This window comes from Thunnus albacares, chromosome 5 (assembly GCF_914725855.1).
Source record: "Thunnus albacares chromosome 5, fThuAlb1.1, whole genome shotgun sequence".
Taxonomy (NCBI): Eukaryota; Metazoa; Chordata; class Actinopteri; order Scombriformes; family Scombridae; genus Thunnus; species Thunnus albacares.
In genome coordinates, this window is record NC_058110.1 from 3651391 (window position 1) to 3665604 (window position 14214).

Genomic DNA, 14214 nt, shown 5'->3' on the forward strand with positions numbered 1-14214 from the left:
TCTAAGTGCATTTTGAAGGGATCTTCTAATGGTCAGTATGAACAGGACGAATGATTAGAGCAAAAAAAAACGGACTGCTGTTTTAAGACAGACTTGAAAAAATGTGAACCTGTCTTTTAAGGTGAATGAAATACCTAACATCAAAACTGTACAGTTAATTCAAATGTTTTGATATTGCAAATATTCTAGTGTTTTAATTATTTGTAAGTGATTTAACTGAAGATCTATTAGTGGAGTTATTATTCACCAAAATTCATCAAATTATTAAAAACAAAATTTAAATCTGTACATGAATAACAAAAACATCACTTCTGATGGACACACCCAATGCAATTCGAGGGTTGTGGTTTCTATCAGATTGACAAAACTCATTACAATCCAACAAAATATCAATTCCTATAAAACATGACCACAAGTGAGCTGGAACAAATGAGGCATCAAACTACAGTAGTTTTCCATTTAAATGTGAACAAAATGTTTGTGAATTTCTAAGTGGCATGTAGGAACAAGAAGAGTATTTCTTCATGGATGTATTGAAAACTCCTAATAAGGAGACAAATCTCTGGAGATGCTTGAGTCATTTTGAGTTTAGAGATTTAAACGTAGATGACAAATAAAGCAAGTCCACAGAGGGGAAATGAGTCACAAGTAAAGACATGCAATTCCACAAAAACACACGCAGAGTAAAGGATAATGCAGTTAAATATCTGCATGGGCATACTCATGCATGCAACAACACACACACACACACACACACACACATACACACTTGCACACATTGGGTACCCAAGAGAGATCCCAGGAAACAGGAAATGACAACAGAAGGAAGAGGCCGTTCCAGAGAGAGGAGAGATACCACCAGGCCTCTATCAAAGAGAAGAAGGGAAGGAGGGAGGGGGACAGAGAAGAGAAGGGATAGCACATCCAGTAAAGTGGCAGGAAAACACAGCAAAAGTACTACACACAACTGAGGAGAAAACAGCAGAGTGAGCAAATATTTAAGGTACAAAAGCCTTTAAGATTCAGATTAGATTTCTAGAAATGTAATTTTTGTGATTTACAGGGAAAGCATTTCACATTAAAGCATAGAATGTTACTGTAACATCTTCTACAGAATGACTTGTAGTGATACTGTAATGGGACTGGTTCTCCTATAACCTCTTCTCAACAGGACGGTCTTACCTTCTCCCACGTTGACCGTGAAAGGACTCTTGTTGATCGCACCACCTGCGAAGGTGACGTAGACGATGTGCTGGCCCTCGAGGGTGGGTTTGTAGGTGCAGCGGTAGCTACTGTTGCCCTTGTCCTCAATGTTGCAAGTCACTGTGTTCTTCTTACCAGTAGGATCCATGATCACCACCTCCACTTCTCCAACACCAGCTCCTGAGAGAAACAGGAGGGAGATGAGGGGATACAAGAACAGAGAAAAATGAGCGTAGTAAGAGTTAAAACGCACAATAAAACATATGTGTGCAGGCTTCTTCAATTTCCAAGAAACCAAACATCACTCCTATCGTCCGTGTTATTACCGGCTGTGTAGACATCAAAGTAGGTGGCCTTGTTGGCGATGTTCCCTGAGGGCTCGATGCCTGGTCCCTGGGCTGTGGCCTTGCTGGAGTCTCCCTGAGCCATGCCAACCTCCACCTCGAACGGGCTCTTGGAGATGTGCTGCCCTGCAAACAACACTGTCACCTACAAAGAAGAAGAAGAAGAAGAGAGTGAAAATTGTGTCTGGAACTGGCAGCTCCTTCTTGATTGACAAAAACAGACACATGCAGAAACACCCCTTGTATCAGGCATGAAAAAAATCCCAAAAAAATCAAGTGCAGTTTATGATAAAATGTTTGACCTGGCAGGATATTAGTTTTGTTTTGTTTGTTTTTATCTGTTTATGATGAAAATGTATGTAACTGATGTGTTATTGATTATTTTCTCATTGAAAAGTGGCATGCTCTAGCTATAGATCTGAGGTTTTCCAAGTGGATAACTGAATCAAAAGGACAGATACTGATCATGTTGGAGAGAGAGTTCCTACTAACTATGTAATGCTGTATTTTTAATTCCTGTTGCTATGCAGTCATCACTTACAGGCCATTTTCACAATAGTCTTTATTGCATTAAGATGTAGTGATTTGGTTGTAGCTCTTGATTATGAAATAGATCCAGTAACTAGGGATTGATCTAAAGTATGAAGGTTTAGCAGAGTTGTAAACATCACCTCACCAACTCCGTGAAGAGAGAGAGAGTGGATAATTAACAGTGTGGACCTGGGCAAGTGAAAGAGAGGGAGTGTGTTTGTGTGTGAAACAAAAACTTTATTCTTTATTTTTAGATTTCTTTTTTGGTATTTTTTCTATTATTTGACTATAGATGGCATAGAGAGAAATAAACCAGAGATATTATGTGCCTTTAAAGAGTACTCCATCAAGTTAGCATTGCATAAAAAAGGACCAAAATCAATGCAGCAGAACCAGAGAAGTTGTTTATTCCATGTATTATTCTTCTATGTCAAAATCAGGAACCTACATTACCCACAATGCAGCTTGACCACCAACATACACTGAAAATAGTCTAGAGAGACATATCACGGTCATATAAGATCAGCCTTATGCTTTTAAAAATAAGCTTACCTTGTGCATGCCAGTGACTTTCGGGATATAGTAGACAGAGTAGGTGCGGTTCTTGTCATTGTTGGCTGTCACTTTAGCCTGCAGAGAAATATTTAAGAAGTGAACAACATAGTATGTCACAGTACGTGAGATGGTGGCTTCCAACAATTCCCACATTCCATAAGCCACTGCTTGAGTGGGGATGATGACACGCAATCCAAACAATAAGCCACAAAATGTATTATTATTATTATTATTATATTATTATTAACAAAAGATTTTGACGAAGACATTCTTATTTAACCATACTGTATTTAACATGTTTGTATATTGCTTTATATAAATCATTTTACTTTCATATTTTTAAGTCCCTTTTTCCCCAAGTTTTAACCATAACCATAGCTCATAGTTCATTATGGCTCCAACATACTAGCCCTAATTGTTCACACTTCAAAAAACAAACATATGACTCATTGATAGGAACATTTTCAGAGGCTATCATAGTCCATGTAATAAAGACTAAACACTCCAAAGCTACCAGTATCTCACCTCCTCTCTGTGTCCTGCAGGGTCCTCCACGTAAACCAGGACCTCTCCCATCCCTGCGCTGATGGTCTCCACGGTGAACACAGCCTTCTTCATCACAACATTACCCACAGGCTCGACACCTGCAGAGAAGAAGGATGGCGGGAGAGGAGGAACAGTATTTAAAAAATCTCCAGTGCATATACATATGATCCTGGACTGACTGTAGGTGCCAACTTAATACATGCTGTTTAACATTTATGTCACATTTTCCAGAGCATTTATCCAGAGCATTCTACAGTGAATAGATAAGCTTAAACTCCCAAGTCCAACCTTTTAGATTAGCTCATAGATTTGCTTTTGCTTTCTCATAGTTTTGGGTCCATGTAAATATGTAAATCCCCCCCTGCTCTAAACTGATAAAGCTGCCCAGCTCAAAAGAACTACATTTGCTTGCTTTCTTCTTGAAATCCAGCTACAGATGTGTGCATGTGTGTGTGTGTGTGTGTGTACCTGGTCCATAGGCACGGGCCTTCTTGGGGTTAAGTTTGGGTCTCAGTGGTGCACCAGGCTTCAGTTTGGCCTTGGGGAACTGGGACAGGTAGGTCATGACTGAATGTTCGTCCACATTGGGGTCAACAATCTCCTCTGGGGTAATCACCTAAGAGAGCAAGACAAGACAAAAAAAGTTTTCCTAATGAAAGGGTGTTTTTTTTCCTCCTTCACTTATTTGCTGATGAAAAAGAAGGGAGGCTACAGCTGTAAAGCCTGAAAGACGTCTTGATTAGTTGCCATGGAGACTGATATAAATCAACTAGTGTTGTGATTTAGTCAAACCGCATCCAAACCTCTACTTCAGCTCAGAAAGTACCTGAGACAAATTCTAACGCAAACCAGCAGGCACCCACTTATACAGACGCGCTCTCTGTCTGATTTTACAACCCACAGAGACAGCAGAGGGAAGGGACAAAGTCAGTTTCTAAGCAGAAGCATAGCTGAAGACGGAAACAGCGGCAACCACAGAGCCAACTGTCAGCACGCTATGCTGTGCCAATCATGCCAACACAACGATGTCAGACACTCAGAAGTGTGGCCCAACCCAGGGCCCAACACAGTGCGGTAAACCTAAATTTGCTTAATTCTATTTGAAATCTCCCTATTAAAATGTTGAAATTTTCATTCTGGATACACACTAAGGGCATAAAATGTTTGAATTTCTACTGAATTTCTGATCCTCTACATGATTTCCAATTGAACATCCCACACGACTCGGCACTGCTGCAGTGTGTTGATTAGGTTGTGTCCCATGTAGGACACAACTAACACAGTGATGGTCAACCTATGCGTCTCTCACGTCATGAATCTGGTGATATTCTATATTTTTCTTATTGTTAGCAAAACCCATGTGCAGACCCAAACCATCAATGAATTCATCTATACTTACAAGTCTGAAGTATGTAAAGTATGATATATCTTATGTGTCATAGATACATTTTATCCAAAAACTATTAAAAACACATCTATGAGTCACACTGCTGCACTGGGTGACATGTTCCTTCATTACCATGGACACACACGCTGTAGTTTATTTTGACTCAATCCCACCCACACACACAAACAAACCGCCCTCACTGCCTCACACCTGCAAATACCAACAAATGCACCATTTCCCTCTATTTGAGTGACACTTTCAAAAACCTACAGTGACCAGCTTCTTTTAGGAAATCACCGAGCCTTTTTCCAAAATTAAACTTGATATTAATGAAGCCCTTTTAAAGATTTATATCATCAGCAGGAAACAGTGGGCTGAGAGCTCCAGACAGGGAGCTCTTTACAGTCGTAAAGTATTAAGAGACCAACTAACACATTGTTGGTTTTGATCTTTTCGTGGGATTTGTTGACAATAAAAAAAATATCAAATTGTGCCATTCTTATCCTTTAATTTATCCTTAAGTGACCCATCTAGTCAGGTAAAACTAAGGTCAAACAAGGTTAAGTTGACACAAGGTGAGTTCAAAACGCTGACCCAACTTTACAACAATCAGTCACCATTAGTAAGTTAAAGCCATCACATGACACTTTTGCTGAACAACTGTGGCTACAAACAGCAGCTCTGAGATAATGGTAAATGCTAAAATCTAATTTATAAGTAGCGCAAGAAGAGAAGAGTCATAATGTGAACTGACTCAGTAATGCCAGTTATACAATATCCATCCATCTAAAGCTAACTAACATTAACCACCATAAGCTAGTGGTCATACCAGACCCGGTAAGACTGTAGCAACAAAAGCGTACTGAATTGAGGAAGGGTGTGTTCTATTGCTCATGAATTCATCTTTTCATTTGTAAGAGGAAGAATGTGTTACTTCTTATTTCAAATGTAAATAAATCTCACTATGAAGCTTATTGGTCCATTTTTATTTTACCTGTGGGATGCCCAACCAGTCGTCAGCTTGCTGCATGGCCTCACGGGCGTTGTCCACTGGTTTGGTCTGATCCCACTGGTCCCAGTCAGGACACAGACCTGAGGAGAACAGTGGAGGTGAGTTGGACACATTAAAAAGGAAGGAGTAGGACAAAAACATCACCATTTAATGTCTTTAAGTGGAAAGATGTCGTGATAATATGATGAGATTACATAATGGAATGCTGGGACAGAATTCTATTACTAGGACGAGGGGAGGACATTTCTCTTTGTTTGATAATATTAAAAGTTAAGTAAGACTTCTTTAACGTCATTCTTGTCATTTTAAAAAAAAGACGAGAGAAAAAGAGAGAGAGAGTAGCTGTGGTCAAGTGAGCTAGAGAGTGAGTGAGCAGAGGGAGCGCTAGTAGCGAGAAAGCCGATCAATAAAACGTTATTTTCTGATTGTTTCACAGTGGTTACGTTCTAAAGCACAAACACGCCCACACCCACATACCCCTCCGCTCAACACTGCGGCTGCAGCAGAGACTCATAAATTTGGCGCATTAATTTGGTAAATAACACAAATAAAGACGGTTCATTCATTTATGGTTACCGTCTCACTGCTTCTCTGCTCTTTCTCACTGCGGCGGTGCTGAGTCCTCCGTGTGTGTGCAGTGCAGCAGACGGACGGCGGAGGAGAGTCAATGACAACTAAACTCATTATGTTACTTTAAGTGCAATAAAAGCTTTGCAATAAAAAGCCAAGATGAGTCATTTATCAGTGTACACAATACACGATAGAGCATTATACGAAACCATATTTTTCTCTCGTCAAACTATACATATCGTCATATTGCACAGCCCCAGTCTTCATGGCTCCTCAATATGTCTGCCCTTGAATTCATCCATTGGATGTTATGATGTTCCTTTATAATCACACAAGCTGTCTTGGCAATGCGTCTGTGTAAGTAGTTATTTATTTACTTGTTTGTCATAACTGACTCTCAAGTCTGAGGGTTCTTTTTTCGGACACTGTCGGACATCCTTTGCTGGAGGGAAATAAGAGATTTTCTTGAATCCTTATCTGCGGCTCAGGGCTGTTGGTGATCCACAGGTTTGCCAAACATCCCGAGTATGTAAACAGAACCCTCCTTTATCCTTCACTTTCCCTCACCTATATCCCTCCCCCCTCTTACTCAGCTCCCACCCTGCTGCTACTCCTCTCTGCCCAATTTCCCCATTAACAAGACCATAATGGGAGGGTTAAGTACACCTCCCCTCCTCTCTGCTCTGCTAAGCTCATCATCAAACCTGCCCTCAGTTTTTACTCTCAAACTGATGAGAATTATGCACACACGCTTTCCCTGACCTGACCTCAGGTCTGCAGCCATCAGTCACTGTTGTATGCAGAACACCTCGACACTAAAGAACATTCCTTTTTTTTTTTTTTTTTTTAAAGTCTAACGTGCTTACTAACATGAAGGACAGATAGATTTGTGCAACAGAATTCAAAGACTGTATAAAATCTCAAAAAGTTACAGGCCAGTGTTTTGGTGACCCTGACTGATCTTTTACCCTCCAGGGATAAATGTTTCAGGCACTTGGTATTTGGCTGGTGTTCATTTCAGACCCTGGCTGTGGGGGAAACACATGCAAACCACACACACCCACACATTCTAGTTCTTCATCTCCACTGACCTTTGAAATACACAAAACACGTCCCCACCCTCCGCACACACACACAGAAATCCCTCTCCATGACACAAGAACACAAAGATGTTCCGCTCACCTGGCGCACAGCTGTCGACCAGGGCACCCAGGGCCCGGCCAGTCTGCCAGTCCCGGTTGAAGTTGGTGATGGGAAGCTCAGGCAGTTTGTTCTGGATCCATCCCAACAGCCTCTGTTTGGGTGTCTTCTGCTTGCCGTCATCTGCCTCCTCTTCCTCGTCCCACATGGGCATGGAGATGGAGTAGTGCAGGATCAAGGTCCAGATCAGACCCAGGATCAGCTTCAGATTCCCATCAACGATGGCTTTAGAGTCTGGAGTCCAGAGGAAGAGAGAGGGGATAGCTCTTAAGTCATGTTACTCCATGTTATTTTAATGTTAAGATGAAAGCTTCCTTCAAAACACAGTTGCATACAAAGGATCATAAATAATGTAGGGAGGAGAAAAAAGCTGCATGAAAAACAGACGAGAAAAGAGTAATGTTTGTGCTGATCTTCGGTCATCCTCTGTGTCACTGTCAGTGTTTCAGCAGGGAGGATCTGCAATGATCTGTGATCCACAATTCCAAATTTCTCTCACCCTGGAGTCTATCTGCTATCTATTGTAAAGCTTGAGGGGGAGTGGGATGCATACCTAGTAATCATCGACCGTGGTCTGGTCTGGGGAGAGATTGTGATAGTTTCCAACAAGATACTTTATGGCCTTTTGGACATCACAGTACTAAGACTGCGCTGATAAAGGTGTTTAATGACGTTCATCTGAATACTGATTCAGGTAAAACATCAGTTCTTGTGCTGCTTAGTGTTAGCACATTCTTTAAAAGACTGGTGTTCTGTCGAGAATAGATTATCTTGTACAGTCCTCAGTTGGTTCAGGTCATATCTCAAAGACAGGGCTATGTTGTTGTCACTGGTGATCATAAATCCTGGCGAATCACCATGTGGAGTCCCCCAGGGTTCAATTCTGGGGCCATTATTATTCAGCCTCCCTTTAGAAAGTAAAAAAATAAGATTGCTTATCAGTACCTATGTACTCTTAGAGCCAGTAAATAGCTGGATGCAGTTAAATTTCCTTCAATTAAATAAACACAGGACAGAAATCAGTGTATTAAGCAACAAGGAAGGAAAACTCAAAGTTCTTGCTTAGCTTGATTTCACCAAGACTATTAGACAACTTGAACAAATTCAAAAAACTGTTGCCAGAAATGTAACGATAACCAGGAGAAATGAGTGTTAGTTCCCTGTTGTCAAATGTTTGTCTTCCAATGAGATATTTAATAAGATGAAGTGTGATAAACTAGCAAATAAACTAGCAGCAGTTTATCTGCTAGTTTCTCGAATGTGTCCTAACTTTAGCCACTTTCACATCTCAATTAAAAACTTCCCCGTTCTCCTTTGCCTACTTTAAGTTTATCTTTAGACTGCTTTCTTTTTTTTTTTTAAATCGCAATTTATTCTAAAATTGATTTTATTTTCCTTTTTATTGTATTTTTCTGTGTTTTTATTGCTTTTCTTTGCCTTATGTAAGGCACATTGAAATGCCTCTGTGTTTAAAAGCTGCTATACAAATTAATTTGCCAGAATACATGTTCTGTTCAAGACATGAAACAACTGAAGAAATAAATCTATCTCTGTCTGAAACATAACCTAGGTAATCATAAAAGGGGGAAAGAAAATGAAAGAGAGAAAAAAAGAAAGAGTATCATCATGAGTGTAGGGAAATTTTTGGGATGAATCATGTTGCAAGAGTTCCAGTATATAAGTATTTCAGTATTTACAGCCAACATTCTCTTGGAAAATTTGGATATTTTATGTATCAACACTATTCCTGTTAATATACAACAGGTTTGGGATAATTCATTACAGATTTAAAATTGCCCACATACAAACAGAGAGCAGTCCATATTGCAACATAATGACACAGCAGCACATCTAGTAACATGTCTGTTTACTCTACATTACATTTGAGGCATTTCTCTGTGTTCAGACAGAGCCACATGCACCGCTGCAAGCAGAGGAGAAAGTGATGCAACCAGAAGCTAGCCCAGGCATGAGGAAGATAACTACATACACGCACCACCCAACATACACACTGCAGCGTGCACAAACATGTTGCATAAGATGCAGTTGATCAGGAGGGGATGATTGCTCAGGACCAGCCTTGAGGAAAGGGTGGAGCAGCGTGTGTGTGTGTGTATATGTGTGTGTCCTAGTTGACTGCAAAACCTGGGACAAAGGGTTAACGCTCTGGTCCTCGTAAGGATTTGAGGCTTGGTGCTGATCGGTATATTGATATGGTGTACAGATGGGCCCTGGTAGGCCTTAGGCTCTCTGCAGTTCTGGGGTTCTGGGTCTGTTCATATAGACATGCATGTGAATCCCATGTCTGACAGCAGATGTTTCCCTGTGATTTCAGACTTATCAATGCTCAGATAAGGGATGCAGAAGGCCTGACAACAGACAGAATGAGGCTATAAAAACACAACATCTTTGGACAGGGAAGAAGCTCTAGGCGATTCTGACTCAGCGCTGTTCACATCATTGTCAACTTAATTTGATGCGTCACTGTTGTCTTGACTGGGGTAACTGTTGGTAGGAGTGGCTGCACCTCGACAACAATGTTGTCTTGAATGATTTTAAAGTGAGCCTCTTTTTTTCTTGAATGTTTTTGCATGAGAGTGCTGCTGCGGCTGCATTTGGGGACTGGGGCTACTGAAAAGGCTGAATATTTAAGGCCTGCAGAAGGAGGGTCTGAAAGCTGTTTGGCCAAGAACTATGAGAAAGGGTTCGAGTGCAAAGTTGAGATACACGGGGGTCTAAACCAAAGGGGGAAGGGGACTTTAATGCATGATGAAGACGAGGAGTGTAGCAGCAGTCCAGTAATGAAATGAAAAACCCAAGTTATACATCAGATGCCATTAAATGAGATGAGTTCTTTGCCTACATACAGAACCACATCTGGGACATCTCTAAGTCCATCTCAGTTGGCTGCTCATCTGAGTTCCAACAGAGAGCAAAGTTGGCAAAGATGCCAATCCTGCGATACATGACATCAGCTGCTACCAGTGGAAAAATACACTCCGCATGGTGATTAAGCAGAGCAGGGTCAGACGAAAGGCCTGTTTGGATGACCCATTACCATGGGAACTTTGAGTAAGCTGGATCGTTATAGCAACCAAGGGGCAACTCAATCCGCTCTGGAATGGTAGGAAAGAAGAAAAAGAGGAAACAGAGAAAAGCCAAGAAGCAAGAGACATGTGAGAGAAAGGAAAGAGTGATTGTAAGGGAGATAAAGAATGCAGGAGAGAGAGAGAGGGGGGGGGGGGGGGGCAAGAGAGAAATGCTCCTAAAGACAAAGAGATAAAACTGACAGCTAAAATGTCATCTGCACTGATAGGGAGGTGTGTTCACATGTGTATCACAGGTCGGTACTTGCAGTAGGAATGCAGATCAGCTAAAGCAGGGGTGTGTCACATAGCAGTCTATCAGCCACCACAGCAAAACACACTAGAACAGGACCACAACATTACCAGAACATGAGCAGAAAGGGCCACAAACTAATGATTACTAAAGTTAGAATTATTATAATTAAATATTTTCTTTTCAATTTAATAGTTGTCAGCCTATAAAATGTAAAAAAAAAAAAAAAATAGTGAAAAATGTCCATCAAAAGTTTCCATTTTCTGTCAACAGATTGATCACTGTTATTAGGACCTAAACAAACAACTAGAAAAGACAATATCTGTAGAAACTGCATGTGTGAATGCTGGCTGGATTGTTGGCATTAATTTGGATGAAAAGTAGCTGAAGGAGTACGAACGAATTGGAAAAATAGGAAATGGGTGGGTCAAATTAGGAAATGAATAAAACTGTTGCATTAAAGATATGGAACCGTTGAAGGTTTGAATGGAGCATGAAGCTGTAGATAAGAGTTGAAAATGCATGAAAAAGCAGTATGAATAGTTAGAAAAGCTGGAAAGGGATGTAAAATATAGCGTTAGCAATGAAAGAAGTTCAAATGGGAGTTTTAGAGCAAGGACTTAAATGAGCTGAAGTGTACTGAGGTGAAGTTGAGGTTTCCTTTAATTGTCTTTTTTGGAATAAAGATAAAACATCAGCTGAGGTCTAAGCCCTGACAAGAGTTAACTATAAGCACTTTTATTTTGAAAAAGTAGGTCCATCCCTAGTTTCCTGTTAACATACATTGAACACTGGGGGCTTTTATTTTGAAAATTGGAAATGACACTGTGTGTGTGTGTGTGTGTGTGTGTGTGTGTGTGTGTGTGTGTGTGTCTGTATCAGAGTTTGTGTTAGCTGGCATGAGCCAAATAAACAAATAAATAAATCAAATACTGTGACCTATAGTGTGTTGCCAAGACAACTTAAATATAAACTTATATTATGCAGAAGTCATAGGAGAACTATGATCAACCATCAGTCATGTAAGTCATATGGTCAGATGTAAATGTGGCATGAGATTGAAAAGCCGGTGGACACTCCAGCAACAGCCCTGCGCTTTGGCTCAACAGCAGTTAACATGACTCCCAAAAGTCTTACTGGTAACATTACATCTAGCATTGGCCCAGTGAAACAAACGGATAAGCCCGGTTATCCACGGTTAAATAACGTGTAATTGATCAGTAAGAGGTTTAACTTTTCCCCTGCCCTGGTGAGACCGCAGCAGGACGAGAAATCACAGTTTCAAAAGTCGGCACATTTGTGTTTTTGCCGGAGACAGTGAGAGGTTAAATAACATGACAGTCAATGAGACAGCTGAAAGACTTTCTTGGTGCGTTGAGGCAGAAAATTCAAAAAGTGTAAGTCCTATCATTTAAATATGCATATGATCTGAAATAAGACAAATGTGTCTATGTTTTGATGTAGAAGTTGTGTATGAGAGGTGAAATTTGTGGAGGCTACAAGGGTTGAAGTCAAAAACGTTTGAAAAAAGCAGGAGCGAGGATCATCACAGGTCATGTGACACACTAAGGAGTGCAATACACAACCATTATAAACTCAGAAAAGTAGTGAGAAAAAGCATAAAACGTAAACTGTGATAATTCAAAAATGGTAAAAGATTTCAAAATGTTGAACACAAGTTTGATGGTTGAAAGTCTTGTGAGCCGTTTAAAGTTTAAATGGCATCTGTAGCTGAAAGTATGCAGAAGGAGTGGCATTTCAAAGTGGAGTAGGTTTGAAGATTGCTCCCATTTACTTACATTGTAAAAAAAATTGTTAAAGCTTAATATTTTAAAAAGTAGAAAAGGTAGAAAAAAAAGTGAACACAAGCATAAACGTCCTTAAAGAGCTGAACAGTTTGATAATTGAACGGTTTCTGTAGCTGAAAGTATACAAAAGTGGTAGTTGACCAAAAAACGTACGGAAGACGTAAAAAGATCAATAAAGCTTGGAAAAACAATAATCAAAGTTGTCCAGTTCTGAGCATCATCTCAGCTGTCCTTCTCCTTCTCAAGGGCAAAGACATGAAAGTGCTCATATGTTCTGATAATGGCTGTATACGTGTTGCTCTTCGATTCATGCCTCTCATACACAAAACCATTAAAAATGCAAGGAATCTGCCAGCATTCCCAGCAGACCACAGCGTACCAAGTCTAACAGAGCCCATATACGGACACAGACTGCTGCAGACTCCCCCTGTGCTGACTCATACCCCCCCCCCTCCCCTTTGTATGAGTGTGTGTATGTGTGTGTGAGAGAGAGAGAGGGAAAGCGACGGAGTCAACCGAGTGTGGAGGCTACTGTATGGAGTGTGTGCGTGTCTGTGGTTGATCCTTCTTTTGCCCCAAAAACTCCCATGACTCATCTGGTTGGCTCGTTGCTGCAGCCTCCCCCCACTGACTTTGTTATGACATCATAGCAACCCCTGACCCACAGGCTGACCCGATCTCAGCATCACAGGGAGGGAGAGGGAGGGGAAAAGAGGTCAAAGCGCAGAGAGGGACGTCAGCGGGAGAAAGGGTCTACACGATATTCAGGTTGTACTGCAACATCTGGAGCAGATTAGATCTGAGATCTTGTAAGAACGAAACAGTAAGTCTGGTTGGGATGTCCTGATAGACCTGAAGTCTTTCCTTTTCCTGTCCATCACTCATTGTATCCCTATGTGTGTATACAGTATATGATATATATTGATAAGATATAACAAGCAATTGCGAGTCTGTCAGGAGACAGCTTTATGTACCGATATATGACCATGAATCTCTTTCCTGTCTATTTAATTCAATTATCAATTTAAAAAAAAGCAATGCGAGTCCATAATAAAACTGAGTAGTAGCTCAGCCACACCAGAAAGTGGCAGCAAAATCCATCCCTGTGTTCTAGCAAAATATATGAGTCTGGAAGCTTGTGATGTAGGGACCTCACACTCTTCTGTCATAGAGAAGTTTATACTTTGACAGAGATGGTTAAATAAAAGTGGATGGTGCAACACAGCTGATAAGCTTTTTAGATTCTCCAACTCTCTGTTCAGCACTGTTAATAAGACACCTTGCCTTTGGTCTATGGTGTTTAATCTCAAAACCCGCACACGTAAAAGCCAGGTGTGTGCACACGATACGAGCGCAGTATCCCCGAGCGGGAAAGCATCCCTGCTCCGTGTGCACAAGGCTGTGATGAATGCGAGCACAACCCTCCCTACACACTTGTGACTGCTCAACACCAGCTCACTCATCAAGTTGACCTTTGAGACTTTGGAGGCAGGGATGGAATGGATGGACAGTCCGCTCCTTTGATTGGTCACTTTGAATACTGACCATAACCTCTGACTGGCTGTTTGGTTTGATAACTGACATTGAAGAATGATATTTAGCAGCTGATTGTCCTTTTTCTTTTTCCTTACCACTAACATTTATGAAAAAGTTTTAGACATTGTGGCACAAACCTTAACGCTGTTTAAACCCAGTTTCAGATTTGACTCTGAAACTGTG

At 40.8% G+C, this 14214-nt stretch overlaps 1 protein-coding gene across 4 annotated transcripts in view; it reads right to left on the reverse strand.

Moving 5' to 3' along the window:
* Nucleotides 1-14214, reverse strand: part of flna (filamin A, alpha (actin binding protein 280)) — a 61055-nt gene that overhangs the window by 26706 nt on the left and 20135 nt on the right. For all 4 annotated transcript variants that reach the window (XM_044352899.1, XM_044352902.1, XM_044352900.1 and 1 more), the window contains exons 3-9: nucleotides 7331-7582; nucleotides 5561-5658; nucleotides 3648-3795; nucleotides 3159-3277; nucleotides 2631-2708; nucleotides 1530-1692; nucleotides 1183-1383 (exon numbers count right to left, since the gene is read on the reverse strand). In XM_044352899.1, coding sequence (XP_044208834.1) covers nucleotides 1183-1383; nucleotides 1530-1692; nucleotides 2631-2708; nucleotides 3159-3277; nucleotides 3648-3795; nucleotides 5561-5658; nucleotides 7331-7582 — 1059 coding nt within the window. The remainder of the gene's footprint in view (nucleotides 1-1182; nucleotides 1384-1529; nucleotides 1693-2630; nucleotides 2709-3158; nucleotides 3278-3647; nucleotides 3796-5560; nucleotides 5659-7330; nucleotides 7583-14214) is intronic.